This window comes from Mobula birostris, chromosome 6 (assembly GCF_030028105.1).
Source record: "Mobula birostris isolate sMobBir1 chromosome 6, sMobBir1.hap1, whole genome shotgun sequence".
Taxonomy (NCBI): Eukaryota; Metazoa; Chordata; class Chondrichthyes; order Myliobatiformes; family Myliobatidae; genus Mobula; species Mobula birostris.
The window spans coordinates 75,438,228-75,454,093 of NC_092375.1; the positions used below are offsets into that span (position 1 = coordinate 75,438,228).

A 15,866-nucleotide genomic window follows, 5' to 3' on the forward strand; every position below is an offset into this window, starting at 1 on the left:
CGGTACCGGGGGTTGTTTCCGGCCGCCCATGTGCCGCTGTTGTTAGAGTGACGGGACGGTTAGGGTAGCGGTGCGTCGGTGTTTGTGTGTCCGGGCGGGCGGCTTTTGCCTTCTGCACGGGAGGCCTTTAACTCTGGGTGCGCATAACCCGAAGGAAAGCGGAGCAAAAGAAGCAGTTTGTGAGGGGGGAAAGGGAGCTCAGGGGCTGAATTGACCAGCTCTCCTTGATTGGGTAAACCTCAGCATAGGCACGGCGGGCCGAGAAACATCTTTGCCGGGGGTTTGATCCTAAGGATTACACTCAGGAGGCTGTTTTTAGTTGTTTTTTAACAAGTCGAGGAAAATTTACGAGGGCGATGGCAGAAAAGCAATTATTGTCATATCTCGTGTAATGATGACGACTTGCATGAGTATATAATTTTACACTTACGAGTTCAAAAGGTTGAACATGGGATAGGGTACCCTGGCATTGGTTCTCTACAGAAGTTCTAAAATTAATGATTGTGCATTATAAATCATACTCAATTATGTGTTGTATATCATCACGATGTCTAGTTTTATTCGTGTTGTGACAGTGCAGAGACAAAGAGATTCTGCCGATACTGGAAATCGTGAGCAGCACAGAAAATTGTTGGAGGAGCTTAGCATGTCGGGCAGCATCTATGGAGGGAAATAAACCGGCGAATTTCGAGCCGAGACCCAACGTTGACTGTTAGTTACTGTCCATATATGCTGCATGAACTGCCGTGTTCCTCCATTGTTTTGTCTGTGTTGCTAACGACATTGCATCTATAACTTATGACCACTTTCTGCGTTCAGGGGCAGGGATACGTGGTAGAGCAGAGTTTGCAGAGTAAAGTGTACAGACAAGTGTGGCTGTCAGATTAAAAAGTATCTACAACTTGCATAGATTTAAAGACAGATCAAGTGTTTTGGAATTGAAGTGTGGACCAATTCCATCGTATTGAAATTGAATAGATTCTTGGAAATGTGAGATTTTCTGTTTGGCTCTGGATTTGTCAGATTGATAAGGGTGTTGGAAGATGCAATGGTACTTGGCAATTAGGTAAAGAACAGTGAAGAATAAAGAGAAGGAAACGGGAATTATTGGTAATGAAAGTTTAAAGCTGTTCTGGAGATTGTGTGGTATATGCAGGTTTTGCAGAAGTCTGCGTGATGATTGCACAGGACCTATGAAAAAAAATTTTGATCCTGGCAAATGATAAAATTAGTCAAATCTTTGGTTTCTTCTGGTTATTAATGCATTTTCCTGACACAGTTTATTTACTAATCCTATAACTTTGTGCACAACTTTATCTTCGTAAAGTAAGTGTAAACTGTTACAGAATATACTTAATAGAGGACTCAAATATAAAAGCAAGTCTGTATTGTTGAGGCTTTATAAGGCACATGTGAGGCCTCACTTGGAGTATTTTGAGCAGTTTTGGGCCTCTTGTCTAAGAAAAGATTGGAGAGGGTCCAAAGCAGGGGTCACAGGAATGAAAGAGTTAACACATAAGTTTTGGACCGATCCTTGCTGGAGTTTAGAAGAATGAGCTGGGTTCTCATTGAAAGCTATCAAATATTGAAAGGCCTAGATAGAGTGGAAGTGGAAAAGATGTTTATATTGGAGGAAGTCAAGGGCCAGAGGGCACAGCTTCAGAATAGAAGGATGTCTGTTTAGAAGAAAGATGAGGAGGAATTTCTTTAAACAAGGTGGTGAATCTGTGGAATTCATTGCCATAGACTGCAAAGGAGGCCAAATTATTGGGTGTATTTAAAGTGGATTAGTCAGGGTGTCAAGGGTTATGGGGAGGAGGCAGGAGAACTTGGTTGAGAGGGATAATAAACTGGCCATGATTAAATGGCCTAATTTTGTTCCCAAGTCTTAAGGCTATTTCAGACAATCTAACCGTTATTCTTGATCATGATGTTTACATTTTGTAATATAAAATAATTATATAATTTGGCTTAATGTGCTGCAGTTTATAAATAAATGGCTTCTGGAACTAGTCAAGCTATTACTTCAGAAGAGCTTCGGAGAAGACTTTATCAGACATTCAAAAATCGGGGTGTATTAGATTCTCTAAAGGTACTTATCATAAACAAAGGAATGATAGTATGCAGAAAGATTCAGGAATTGTGTCCTAAGAGATAACTAATTCCTTAATTTATGACTAGATTGTTTGTATAATCTCATGTATTGAGTAGGAAATGCTGTGCTTGCGTTGGAAGCAAAAATTTCCTTATTGTTTTTTTGTAATTGTAGATCACTTAAAAAATCAAGATACGTGTGTTGCAACATTTGATTGTAAATGGATGTTAAATAGTTACTCATGCTTGCATGCTACTTCTAAAATTTATTATTACAAAACTTAGGGAATTCTGAATGTTATTTCTGAAATTTTATTCTGTTAATTTTGTTTTTGAAGATATTGATAATTATGCTATATAGTTCTGTACAAACTTAAGTTCCCCAGAATGCTAATTTTCACATTATGCTACCTTAACTTGGCATGAAATAACTATATCTTGGTTGAAATTAGTCCACTTATTAAGTGAACAAGTTTCTGCAAAAGATCATTTCACTTATAAATTTTCTCTTGACTAGTCTCAGCTTCGAAATCAGCTTGTTCATGAATTAACACGTCCTGATTTAAATGGACATTTCCTTTCCTGTGGTCGTCGTCATCAGCATCCTTCTACAGATGAACCTTCTCTATTGATTTTGGCTGCAAATAGCATTGTAGCAGATCACTTGAGCAGAGCAGGATATGAGTACTCACTGTCTGTCTTCTATCCAGAATGTGGCTTAGAAAAAGAGAAGGTAATGTTCTGTCATATTCTATTATTACTTTAAATTGCGCTAGCATGAAGCAAATAGCTGAACTGATTATTGGTACAGTTTGAAATCATTATGTAGCCATTAAACTGTCAATGTTTTTTTGCAAAATAACTACCCCTACAAAACATGTCAAGTCTTACAGATGCTTTATAACAATTTGAATTTGACATTTGGCAACGTGCTTGAGTCAATGCAATGTTCACAGTAGGAGCATATGGTCTATCAACAATAACTTGTGTTAATAAGTACATACAGTAAACTTGTTTGGAAATAATTTGGAAAATGTGCAGTTCGGGTGGTCGATAGTTGGGTTGAGCTGTTCTCCGATCTTGGTGTGTGTGTGTCTGTGTATATATGTGTGTGTGTATGTGTATATGTATGTGTATGTATGTGTATATGTATGTGTGTGTGTATATATATATATATATATATATATATCAATCAGTTGATTACTAAGTATATAAACACAAGAACTTTGCCAAAACCCAATCAGTGATGAGACTTCCTGTACATCACAATTTAATTACCATAATGACAACCAATCACCTGATTGATAAGATTATGAAGGCCAAGCATTCGGAGCACAAACCACAATTAACAGCGCAACTGATGATAATTGCTTGTATGGTGAAGAAATGTTTGCAATTAAATTTCCAATATCAGAGAACAACTCAACTCAACCAAACTTACCATAATTTCCTTCTCTCACTATGAAGCCACTGACTTGTAGCAGCACACAGATCCAGCAGCCTTTAACTTGATAATGTTACCGTGTGCTGTTTTTCTTTCAAATGAACAATGACAACGATTTCAGATTTGGCCTTGCTTGGAGTATATTTTCTGTGCGTGATTTCGACGAGTGCTGCTGGCAGTGATCAGGAAGAGAAACTCCAAATGATTTTCCTTGTCTGTTATACTGAAGTAGTTGGGTCAGTTTTTGTGCCCTTCCTATTGCTGTGTCTTGAGCTACGTTACCTCAGTATAATCCTATAATTCAGCCTATCAGATTTTGCTGATCTCAACTTCTCTAGTGTATTCATCTGTTTAGGCTGATATCAGAGACCAGAGGCTTTTGATGCCAGTCCATTAGATGTGTGATATACAGTCCCTATCAAAAGTATTCCCCCCCCCCCAGAAGTTTGTGTTTTATTGTTTTATAACATTCAATCACAGTGGATGTAATTTGGCTTTCTTGACACTGATCCAACAGAAAAGACTTGTTTATGTCAAAGCGAAAACAAATTTCTGTACAAATTTGTCTAAATTTATTAAAATTATTAAACACAAAATAAGTGATTGTATACTTATTCACCCCTTTCAAGTTAGTATTTAGCTGATCTACCTTTGGCAGCAAATACAGCCTGTGTGGAGAGGTCTCTATCAGCTTTGCACATCTGGACACTGCAATTTTTCCCCATTCTTCTTTACAAAACTGCTCAAGCTCTGTCAGATTGCATGGGGATCATGAGTGAACAGCCCTTTTCAAGTCCAATCACAGATTCTCAATGGGATTGAGGTCTGGACTCTGACTTGGCCACTCCAAGACATTAACTTTGTTGTTTTTAAGCCAATCCTGTGTAGCTTTGGCTTTATGCTTGGGGTCATTGTCTTGCTGGAAAACAAATCTTCTCTCAAGTCACAGTTCTCTTGCAGAAATCCAGGGATCTCCCTGAATTTTGCTGCATTCATTTTACCCTTTACCGTCACAAACCTTCCAGACCCTGCTGCAGTGAAGCATCCCCAATGCATGATGCAGCCATCACCATACTTCACGGTAGGGATGTTGTGTTTTTGATGATGTGTGGTGTTTGGCTTACATCAAACATAGCATTTAGTCTGATGGCCAAAAAACTCAATTTTGGTTTCATCAGACCACAGAACCTGCTTCCAACTGACTTCAGAGTCTCCCACATGCCTTATGGAAAATTCTAGCCAAGATGTCATGTGAGCTTTTTTTCAACAATGGCTTTCTCTTTGCCACTCTCCTACAAAACTGCAACTGGTGAAGCACCAGAGCAACAGTTGTCTGTCCTGAAGAGACAACAACTGTTGCGAGTGAAGCTTGTAACTCCTCCAGAGTTGTCATAGGTCTCTTGGTGGCTTTCCTCACTAGTCCCATTCTTGCACGGTCACTCAGTTTTTGAGGACAGCCTGTTCTAGGCAGATTTACAGCTGTGCCATATTCTTTCCATTTTTTGACGATTGACTTAGCTGTACTCCAAGGGATATTCAGTGACTTGAAAATTTTCTTGTATCCATCTCCTGACTTGTGCTTTTCAGTAACATTTTCAGAGTTGCTTGGAATGTTCTTTTGTCTTCATGGTGTAGTTTTCACCAGAATACAGACCGTGTGGGCACGTGGCCAAATGGTTAAGGCATTGGACTAGCGATCTGAAGGTCGTGAGTTTGAGCCCCAGCCGAGGCAGCGTGTTGTGTCTTTGTGCAAGACACTTAATCACACAGTGCTCTGCAACGGCACTGGTGCTAAGCTGTATGGGTCCTAATGCCCTTCCCTTGGACAACATCAGTGTCGTGGAGAGGGGAGACTTGCATCATGGGCAACTGCTGGTCTTCCATACAACCTTGCCCATGCCTGCGCCCTGGAGAGTGAAGACTTTCCAGGCGCAGAATCCATGGTCTCGCAAGACTAACGGACGCCTTTATTACAGACTCACCAACAGTTGGACCTTCCAGATTCTGGTGTATTCGAAACACCTTGATTGCACACAGGTTTATATATAGCTAGGACACCTTAACTAATAATGTGACTTGTAAAATCAATTGGCTGCACCAGTGATGATTTGGTGTGACATATTAAAGGGGGTGAATACTTACGCAATCGTTTATTTTGTGTTTTATATTTATAATTAATTTAGATCACTTTGTAATGATCTGTTTTCATTTTGAACGAAAGAATCTTTTTGTGTTGATCAGTGTGCAAAAAAAGCCAATTGAATCACAGTGGATTTAAATGTCGTAAAGCAATAAAACATGAAAACTTACAAGGGGCTGAATACATTATCTTGCCCGTGCTTTTAGATACAATAACATTAGTTTGAAAATTTGAGGGATGGGGTCTGTGAATGAGGTTGTTAAGATTATTAATAGGACACCAAGATAAAACAAAGGATGTGCCTCTATATTGAATAATTGATTAATCCATTTAAATTGGGGCAAATCAGCAAGTGATTTAGTAATTATAGAATAATAACATACTCTTGTTTTGGATGTTGAAGAGTATACTATATTATTGTGCAATATTTAATATAATTTAACTGAAATTGCAGTGATTTTGGGATTGTGTTGATTCTTAAGATCTACAGTCCCTTGAAAAAGTATTCAACCCACAGCCCTTTTGTTCGCATAAATAAATATTACAATCAAGTATTTTGATCAATTTAACTGAGAAAGTTTATTTGTGAATCACATGCTCATTTTTTCACAGCAGGGCCCCAAAACAGAAAATTATAAAGCCATGAAAAACTAAAGATTCAAAAACTGCTGTGCCAGTACTTCAAAAGTATTCATCCCTCATTCCTCAGAACTTAGTTGAAACACCTCTCACAGCTATAACAGGCAGTAGTCTTTTTGGATAAGTCTCTATTAGCTTTGCACAACGTGATGGAGCAAGATTTGCTTATTTCTCCTTGCTAAGTTGCTCAAGCTGTGCCAGGTTAGTTGGGGAATGACGGTGGACAGCAGTCTTGAGGTCTTGCTTGGAGTGTTCGATCGGGTTAAGGTCAAGATTCTGACTGCTTTGGGTTGTTGTCCTGCTGAAAGATGAACTTCTTCCCCATTTTAAGCTTTCTGGCAGAGGCTAGCAGGTTTTTACAGGATCTCTCTGTATTTAGTAGCATTCATCTTCTCATCAATCCTGACCAGATTTGCGGCCCCAGCAGTGGAAAAGCATTCCCATAGCATACACTATACTTTATAGTAGAGATGGTATTACCTTGTTGATGCTCTGTATTATATATACGCTACACATACTGCTTAGTGTTGAAGCCAAAAATTTCCTCTTTAGTCTCATCGGACTATAAGACCTTCCATATCTTTACTGTATCTTCTAAGTTATGCTTTGCAAAGTCTGTATAGGCAAGAATATGTGTTTTTAGCCAAAGCTTCTTCCTTATCACTCTTTCATAAGTACCCATTTTGTGCAAAGTCTTAGAGAATGTGGAGCCATGAACTTCATCTGCAGTTACAGTCACTGATGACTTCTGCAGCTCACTCAGAGTACTGGCATCATAGTAGCCTCTCTTACAAGTGCGATTCTTTTCTGGTGACTAACTTTAGAAGAGTGGCTTGACCTAGCCAGTGTGGCTGTGGTTTCATTTTTTTCCCCACTTATTTATGATGTTTTTCAGAGCAGAGCCTTTGAGATGGTCTTGTACATTTCCCCACATTTGTACTACTTTATTATCATTTCCCTGACTTTTGCTCTTTTGTCTTTATTTGGTGTGGTCTATTGAAAATCTACCATACTGCTGGACCTTACGGGGAGAGGGGGTATTTATTTTTGTGAATTCATTGAAAACAGCTGATCCTCAAATTGTGTGTGTTGGTAATATACAATATTGCACCTGATGAAAGTTAGCATAGTAATTACAAAGGTAATTATGATTAACCTTTTTGTTATTTTTGATTTTTTTTTAAAGGTGGTTCTTAGCTGTTCAGAGTACTTCAGGTTATGTGAAGGAAATTGAATTCATCAGTAATTTCTAGAAGCCATCGTATCTGCTGCTAGCCCTAATATTTAATATTGGCGGTTGTTGCTGTTATTCCTTGGATGTTTTTATTAAGCAACTAACAGCTTTCATGCTGTATTTCCTTCATTAACTGAAATAACCGTTGATAACTTATCAAATTTCCTTCTTCAATGTCCTGTTCTTTTTATGAATTATGTTTTATTTTAGCAAAAGACTAATACTTTTTGTGCATTTACTTGAGGAGTTAAAATTAGCTGTTTGCATTACTGTCTTATCTGAGTAATCAGAGAAACATTGATCAGATAGTGAACTTGTGCTTGGAGCACCCTGTGCCTTTTCTTTATTACATTTTATTTCTGCAACTAGCAAGATGATACCAATTGGCCTGACTGAAAAAAAAATGTGCATTGAAATTGCCAGATTGACATTTTATCCTTTGTTCCAACATTCTTGGATGTGAATTTTGTCGTTACCAGTGTGAAATGAATTTCACTTTTACTTTTTCAAAGGTATTCACAGCAAGAGATCTCCTACAGATCATGAAAATCAACTCAACATCAGACCTTTACAAGTCAATTGTGAGTGTGTGTTTGATCATATTATAAATGAGTCTGACAGCTATGATTGTTTCCCTCATATTGGATGACCTGTTTTATTCTTCCAACTTCAGATCTCAAATCTTCAAAAGGACCATCAGAAAGGTAATTGGGTAAATGCTATAATACATTTGGAAATAAATGTAAATAGTGTAAAAAAAATCCTTTCAAAAATATTTGAACAAAAGATTTCTTAACAGATTCTTAATACTTCTGTTGTTAGGATTTCTGATTGAATTCCTGAAGGAACTGACTGATCATCACTTAACGAGGGACTTTCGAAATGCCGAGGTTCAGACAAACAGTATTCCACAGTATAAAGAATCTATTGGTGAGGAGTAAGGGTGGGCAATTCTCTTTTTGAACTTTTTGCTTTACAGGTATACCTCTAGATTAAGCAAATATGCTGGTAGTACGTACAATTTAGTTGCACATGGTTGGATGTAAGGCTTATTCTGTAATTAAGCAATTTTATTTCAACCCATAAGAATGATCACCCTGCAGTACAATTACACCATATGTTAAGCTTTTGGAAATTAGAATACCTCTGCTTTGCAGGTTGCTAAAAAGCTCCTTTGAATATTTCAGTTGCTGATCTTTTGTGTGGCCAAAAATGCATCTAAAGTCAGAAGCCATGTTGCACTTGTGTAGTAGCAAATGGAGATAAAGCTCTCTTCAAATGTAAATCTGAAGAACCTTTTTAATATTATTTATCACTTTTGGCAATTTCTGACTCTAGTCAGCAGCAAAATAAAAATGTAAATATGCAACTTCCATTATCCTCTACTGATTTCTTTTGTTGTTGTCTTCAGTATGTAGCTTTTTATTTTTACAGTTGATAAGCTTCAAATGATTGACGAGCAGTATGCAGCATTTCAACCTGTAAGCATGCGAGAGGACTTCTGGGAAACAAAACTGCTTAAATATCGTAAGCAAATAGAAGAACAGCTTCATACAGAACTGCAGCAAAAGGTTGTGCATCATATTTAATCTTAATCACATGATAATGTTGTATAATTTAGTCTTTCCAAATTAGGTAAAATATTCAATAGTTTAATTTATAACCACGGATAGAGCAGAATAGCCCATACCTTAATACACATGCAGTTTAATATGGAAGGTGTTGGTGATGCTCTGGTCCACTGGAAGGTGCACTGTTGCATATGTAGTCAGCGCACAATCTGTGATTGATATGATCTGGAAATTCTTGCATGTTAGTCGCACTTTTTAATAAAAAAAAACACATTGAAGTTTTATTTTAGCATTCTTGAATAATGTGCATCTATGCTTTTTACAACACAGTAAGAGGGAATTAGAACTATCTCTAACTTTGTAAAACCAATTTTGTGTATGTTATCTGTCATCAAGGTATAGGATAACATTTAAATTAAGTTTACAATATACAGCTTTTGCTTTAATTTCATTTGTATTTCCCAAAATTGATTTTAATTTCTCTGTATTAAGTAAAATCAGTAGTAAAAACAAAAAGTGTTAAAATTATCAATACATCTGGTAGTACATGTATAAGATACAATAGTGCTAATGTTTCAGGTGGATGATGCCACATGGCCTGAATGAAAATAGTATATATTGAAATTGGTGGATTTGCATCTTATATGTTGACCTATATGTTTATGACATTGTCTTCCCACAAACGATGCTGATCAGCTTAATTTTTCCTACATTTTTCTTCTGCTTGTCAATCATCTGATTTTTTTTTTGCTTTTAACTAAAATTAGTGCCTTTTACTCCTTGATTTCCACACTTTATTTCAATCAGGTTGTTACATCACCATGTTCCTATGGAAAGTGTTTGATTTCAAACTACATTGGGGGGCGGGGGGAGGGAAATCCTTAGGCTAAAACATACTGTATCTGCCTTTTGCCAGGGACTGTGAAGAGGACTAGCAGCAATGTCTTTCTCACAGGTTAACTTGTCTCTGACTTTTTCTCCTGCACATTGAAAACAGAAGTCAGGGACAAGTTGGTGGTTGGTTGTCTGTACATCTGACTTCCTTCTCCACTACTGAACTCACCAGCGAGTCCAGTAGTGAAGCACAAGATGATTAAATTGAGAACCGAGGAACAAGTGTTTAGTAGTGTGCTTTTCTTTATTTCAATGTATTGCAAGGCTTTTTAAAAAAGGAGAGTGGTTCATTTGTTTTTGATTTATTTGTTATTTTCTGGAAGCTTAAGGTATGATGTTATACATTTTTTATTTTATAAATTATAAAACTATTGTTTTTAAATGTCTGTGGTTGTCAGAATTATCTGAAAGCTATTTATGAATTGTCAAAGCAATTCTGCAAACTCACGATGCTTAAGTGAAATCATGGAAAATACAAGGTTGAGAATGTCCTGCAAGCTAGATAGAGCATAATCCAGCCAAGTCTGTGTAAGATCTCATTTTGAGGTTAGGTTTCTTCAAGGTCAGCAAGGTTGTTACCCTTCATTCCATGAACAATGATCCGGATTTTCTAGTGAAATGTGAGCAAGCAATGTTGAGACTAGAGTATTTTTCAATAGAGATTTTATCCCCACTTTACTAATGTTGTCAAATTGAGCATAATTTAATCGTTATTACAATGGATATTGATATAGAAATTAAAACCTATTGTTACTGCATTGCAGTATATTTGTATTATCCGACAATGAGGTTGTGACAGTACTGTCGCTGTGGCAGATATAATAATCAAGGACAATGCTTTTTGTATTGGTATCAATCTTTTAAAATCTAGAATTCATTGAATTAAAACTGTGTATAAACATTTTAAATAAAAAATGAGGTAATCTTCCATTCATTCTTTGTTTCTTGGTTTCCATATGACTATAAGATATAGGAGCAGAATTGGTTCATGTGGCCCATTGACTCCACTCCATCGTTCTGTCACGGTTGATTTCCCTCTCAACACCATTCTCTTGCCTTCTTCCCCTAACCTTTGATGCCCTTACTAATCAAGAACCTAAGAACCTATCAATGTCTGCTTTAAATATACCCAATGACTTGGCCTTCACAGCCAGCACTGGCAATGAATTCCTCAGGTCTCCCCCCCACCCCCCCTCACCGGCTAAAGAAATTCATTCTCATCTCTATTCTAAGAGGATATTCTTCTATATTGAGGCTATGCCCTCTGGTCTTAGACTGTCCCATTATTAGGAACCACCTCTGGATTCTCTCTAATGCCACCACATCCTTTCAGTGCATTTGCCATTTTACTACCAGCTCAGACTGCAAGTAAACTTTTTAGGGAATCTTTCACGAGGGCTTCCATGTACCTTTGCTCCTCTGATTTCTGAATTGGCTCCCTGTTTAGAAAATAGCCTGTGCCTTTATTCCTTCTACCAAAGTACATGACCATCCACTTCCCTACACTGTATTCAATCTGCCACTTATATGCCCAAAGGACTGTAAATTTATACCTGATTTTACTTGACGACTTTTCAATATTCTGCAAGATGTTGTTTTTGCAAGATATCATCTTGCAATATTCTGCAAGATGAGGAACTTCCTCATTTGATTAACTTCCCTACTTCCAGACCTCTTGCGCCACTGGATACTTCAATGTTTTCAAACTTCTGTCTGCATTTCAGAAATACCAACATTTCTTCTAATCTTTTGTTTTTAACATCCCTAATCTGAAGTACTGTTCCTAGTTGTCCCCAGTCTTGCTGAACTTCCATGTTCATTGTTCCATGGATCCTGTATGCCCTTCCCAGAATCTTGAGGCTACTTCAGAAATGATAAATTAGTGGTTCTGATCATTTTGGTTGGATAGTAATTTGTTTTTGTAATTTCTTCCAAGCATCATGAGTGAAATCATTTTGGATCCACCTGCTATTTGTTGCTGACATTAACATTTTCTGCTGTTGACAGTAATTTTTCTTCTCCTTTACAAATCTCACATTTTCCTTCAGTACTTTGTACCTTAATTATAGGTGTACTTGGCCATGGCACAAGACCAGTTGAATTATATTGCAGTTAGCATGTTAACTACTTTATCTTAAATATTCTTCTCTGCTTTATTTTAAATACTCCTCTTAATGTTTAATAAACTTCCCTGGGTTCTTTTATTCCTGGTAGCTACAGCATTTTAAGGATGTGGAGTTGGCTAAAATTCAGATTCAGGAGAAAGAGCTGTCAAGGAAGATCATAGAAGACCAAAGATCGAAATTAGATAAAATGTACCAGTTGAAAGTTGAAGCATTGATTGCACGAGAGAAGAATGCTATTGAGAGACTTCAGAAACAGCAGGAGGTAGGTTTAAATATGCAATAATAGAGTCCATTCATAAATTGGCTTTCTCTAACTATTTAAAAAAACTTAAACTAGTGATCAATTGATTGGGTTGGAAATTCGTTTTTCTTTTGCAGATTGAAGTAAAGTGCATGTGCAGGTCTCACAAATCAAATCAAATTTCTATCACAGTCTCTTAAATAAATTGCCTAGTCTGAAATATTTTCACCAATAATCATGGGCATTGCATACTGTTTGCACACACGGGGAACGGGGAGATGAAACTACAGGGGTGTATTCAATGCTTTGATGCTGCAGAATATCATAATATGAATGGTTCTCATCGTATGTTAATACCCTTTCCATTAAGGACTACTTCTATTGTACACAGAGATACTCTAGACAAACAAAAAAACAGATGAAAAATATTTAGAAATGAATCATAGTGCCTGTTTGTGGTCACTAAATTGATCTGGATACAGAGGACTGACCAAACATTTCTCCAGATTCCCTGAAAGCTGACATTTTTGCGTTTTCCATTACACTCCATGGATTACAGTCTGTTCTTGCATGCTGTGAGAGGTATTATTGTATTCTGATGGAATTCCACAGCCCACTGCACATTTCAAACCACAGTAACTTGATACACATGTGCAATGCCAACTGAGCTGGCCTCCTGTGTCCAAGGGTTCCTTCTGCAAATCAGATAGGCTAGAAGTAGTGACTAAGCCTTTGTTGGTGGATCTTAAGCCCCTGCCCTTGAATGTAGTGATCCTTTGGTGGTTAACTCCTTTCAAAGTCCCTTGAGCCATTTTATAAATATCTGATAATCAGCAGTTTGTAAAATGTTTAATAGTGAAAAGTTATTTAAATTAATTAAAGACTTTTCAAAACAATTTAAACTGTTGGGAATTATTAAAAAAATAAAATAAGCCACTTTTTGTACTCCAAGATGAATAACCCTTTCCCAAAGTAATGTCACTCACAGCTAACATAATGTTGAGAGATTGGGTGTAAGTGTGCCTGGTTCCCCTCATTTCGGCATTTCATTGCTCCACTATGGAACTTGCTGCTCAGCAGCAGATGATAAGTCACGTATGCTGGAATCTGACCTCAACCAGATGCATATTTCTCACTGAGGCATCCAAAGTACAGCAGTGTCAACTTTTGGCACACCATTTAAACTCATCTGTGCACAATGAAGGATGCGATTTTATTATAAACAAAGTTGTTGGTATTTGGAGTCATTATTTGAAGTATTTTTTTTATGTAACAGTGAAAAATCATTAGATATTGAGTTAGAACTTTAATACCACAGCACCTTCTGGGTTTCACTAATTTATATTTTGCCTTACCGATTCTCATGGTACTTTGCAGTGGTGCCTCCTTTACTTCTTCCTAGTAGCACAAGATGTTTCCCTCTACCAGACACACATGGCCTTGATGGCCCCTGGAACCTTCTCGCCTTTGGTGGGTAGGCTTCGGACTGCTACCCAAAGTCGAATGAAAGCCCTTTGTTTTGGTTGACTATAATGGATGGTGAATGATGAAGACTGTGGTGGGATGTGTTTCAATGGCTGGTGCACGTCAGATAACTTCTCAAAGGACTGAATGTACCATGGTGCAATGATCTGTTGGCAATCAGACCACCTCTTTGTTTCAACTATTATAGCCCCACATAAATTGGCTGACCATCTCTAGATTGAAGGTGTCTGTTCTTTGCTGTTTTAATTATTCTCGAAGTCAGCACTCTGTGTTCTCACAAGTACACTGCTCAAGATAAATAGGTTTGTGGGAGCGCTGGATGCATTTTGCTGCTTGTAGGAAGAGAGCAGAGCTCCCACATATAATGCCTCTTTAGTAGCGGAGTGGTCTGCGCATACGTGGCATCTCTGCTTTTGGAGGAGTAAAATCTGCATATTGCAACACTGGTGCTCATGCTGTTCCCCTGGAGTTTCTATTGGCTCCTGAAGTAACCAGAATTGCTCAAGTCCCAACCACCCAGTGTTCATTGGAAATAGCAGTCTGCTCACCAATGGTGTCTTGCTACTTTATGAGAACAGAGATTTTTTTGTGAACAGCCATTCTGTTTAGTTAGGTCATCAGGCTACTCCATGATGACATTTTATTGTTGCCTTTGGCAGTTGAACCCATGTGGCAGAGACCAGATCTTTAACTAAATTATGGTAAAGCTACATGGAAGCAGTTAAGTTGCCATCATAATTGTCACTTGAATATGACAGCATTATGAAGGATTTGTCGCTGAAGTCAGTAAGAAAGTATTCATGGAGTCTAGGATGGAGGTTGTGGTGTTTTGCCTTTATACAACCACATGCTAGAGTATGGAGACAGAGGTTTCCATGCTCCCTATCTCTTCCATTCTGTGAGATGGGCCTGACTGCCGTGTATCTACAATGGTTTACTTATCATGCACTCTGTCTTTGTTTCCATCTGAATCCTGCGAGGCAGTACAGATGTGTAGACCTAGCCAGCAGGGAACTCCCTATATTCTTTGTGTAATACACTAGATAGTAAAATAACAGACTATATCCCCAAATGACACATTCTCTCCAGTGAATCTGGAAATGCTCTCCTATTTTCCTGTTGATTCTGTTCTCCATGGAAGCAATTGAAAGCATTTTTTGCTGTTTGACTGTGATGCGACACATTGTAATGTACATTTCTGGGTTTAAACCTTATGCAGTTTCAAAGTTTAAACTAAATTTATTATCAAAATACATATATGTCGCCATATACAATCCTGAGATTCATTTTCTTGTGGGCATGCACAGTAAATCCAAGAAACACAATAGTATCCATGAAAGATCGCACCCAACAGGAAGGACAAACAACCAATGCGCAAAAGACAACAAATTGTGCAACTACAAGAGAAAAAAATAATAAATAAATAAACAATAAATATCGAGAACATAAGATAAAAAGTTCTTGAATGTGAGTCCACAGATTATGGGAACAGTTCAGTGATGAGATAAATGAAGTTACCTCCTCTAGTTCAAGAGCCTGGTGGTTGAGGGGTAATAACCTCAATCAATTTCCTGAATCTGATGGTGTGGGTCCTGAGGCTCCTGTACCCACTTCCTGATGGCACAGTGAGAAGAGAGCGTGGCCTGGATGGTGCGTTCCTTGATGATGAATGCTATTTTCCTGTGACAGTGCTCCATGTAGATATGCTCAAAGGTGGAGAGGGCTTTAGCTGTGATGGACTGGGCCATATCCACTACTGTTTTTTTTTTAGGAATTTCCCTTCAAGGGCATTGCTGTTTCCACACCAGGCCATGATGCAACCAGTCAATATACTCTCCATCACACATCTATAGAGGTCTGTCAAAGTTTCAAATATTTTCTGAGTAATTATACAAAGGACTTTTGTATGAGATCCAAAGGAGTGTTATCTGTAAATGCAACAGTTTGGTACACTGCAAAGGATTATGTCAAATTTTTAAGCTTCAGATTTCCAAGTAT

At 37.7% G+C, this 15,866-nt stretch overlaps 1 protein-coding gene across 9 annotated transcripts in view; it reads left to right on the top strand.

Annotated features, from left to right (window-relative positions):
- The first annotated feature begins 6 nt into the window (after positions 1-6).
- ofd1 (OFD1 centriole and centriolar satellite protein) overlaps positions 7-15,866 on the top strand; it is a 107,347-nt gene continuing 91,487 nt past the window's right edge. For 4 of the 9 annotated variants that reach the window (XR_011886349.1, XM_072260670.1, XM_072260677.1 and 1 more), the window contains exons 1-8: positions 36-1,326; positions 1,986-2,092; positions 2,612-2,827; positions 8,064-8,132; positions 8,225-8,255; positions 8,374-8,481; positions 8,986-9,122; positions 12,231-12,404. Coding sequence is in view for 8 of the 9 variants with exons in the window: in XM_072260670.1 (XP_072116771.1) it covers positions 1,997-2,092; positions 2,612-2,827; positions 8,064-8,132; positions 8,225-8,255; positions 8,374-8,481; positions 8,986-9,122; positions 12,231-12,404 (831 nt within the window). In the remaining variant the exon portion in view is untranslated. Of the gene's footprint in view, positions 1,327-1,985; positions 2,093-2,611; positions 2,828-8,063; positions 8,133-8,224; positions 8,256-8,373; positions 8,482-8,985; positions 9,123-12,230; positions 12,405-15,866 lie in introns of all 9 variants that reach the window. The other 5 variants (XM_072260674.1, XM_072260676.1, XM_072260672.1 and 2 more) reach the window with 5 other exon arrangements.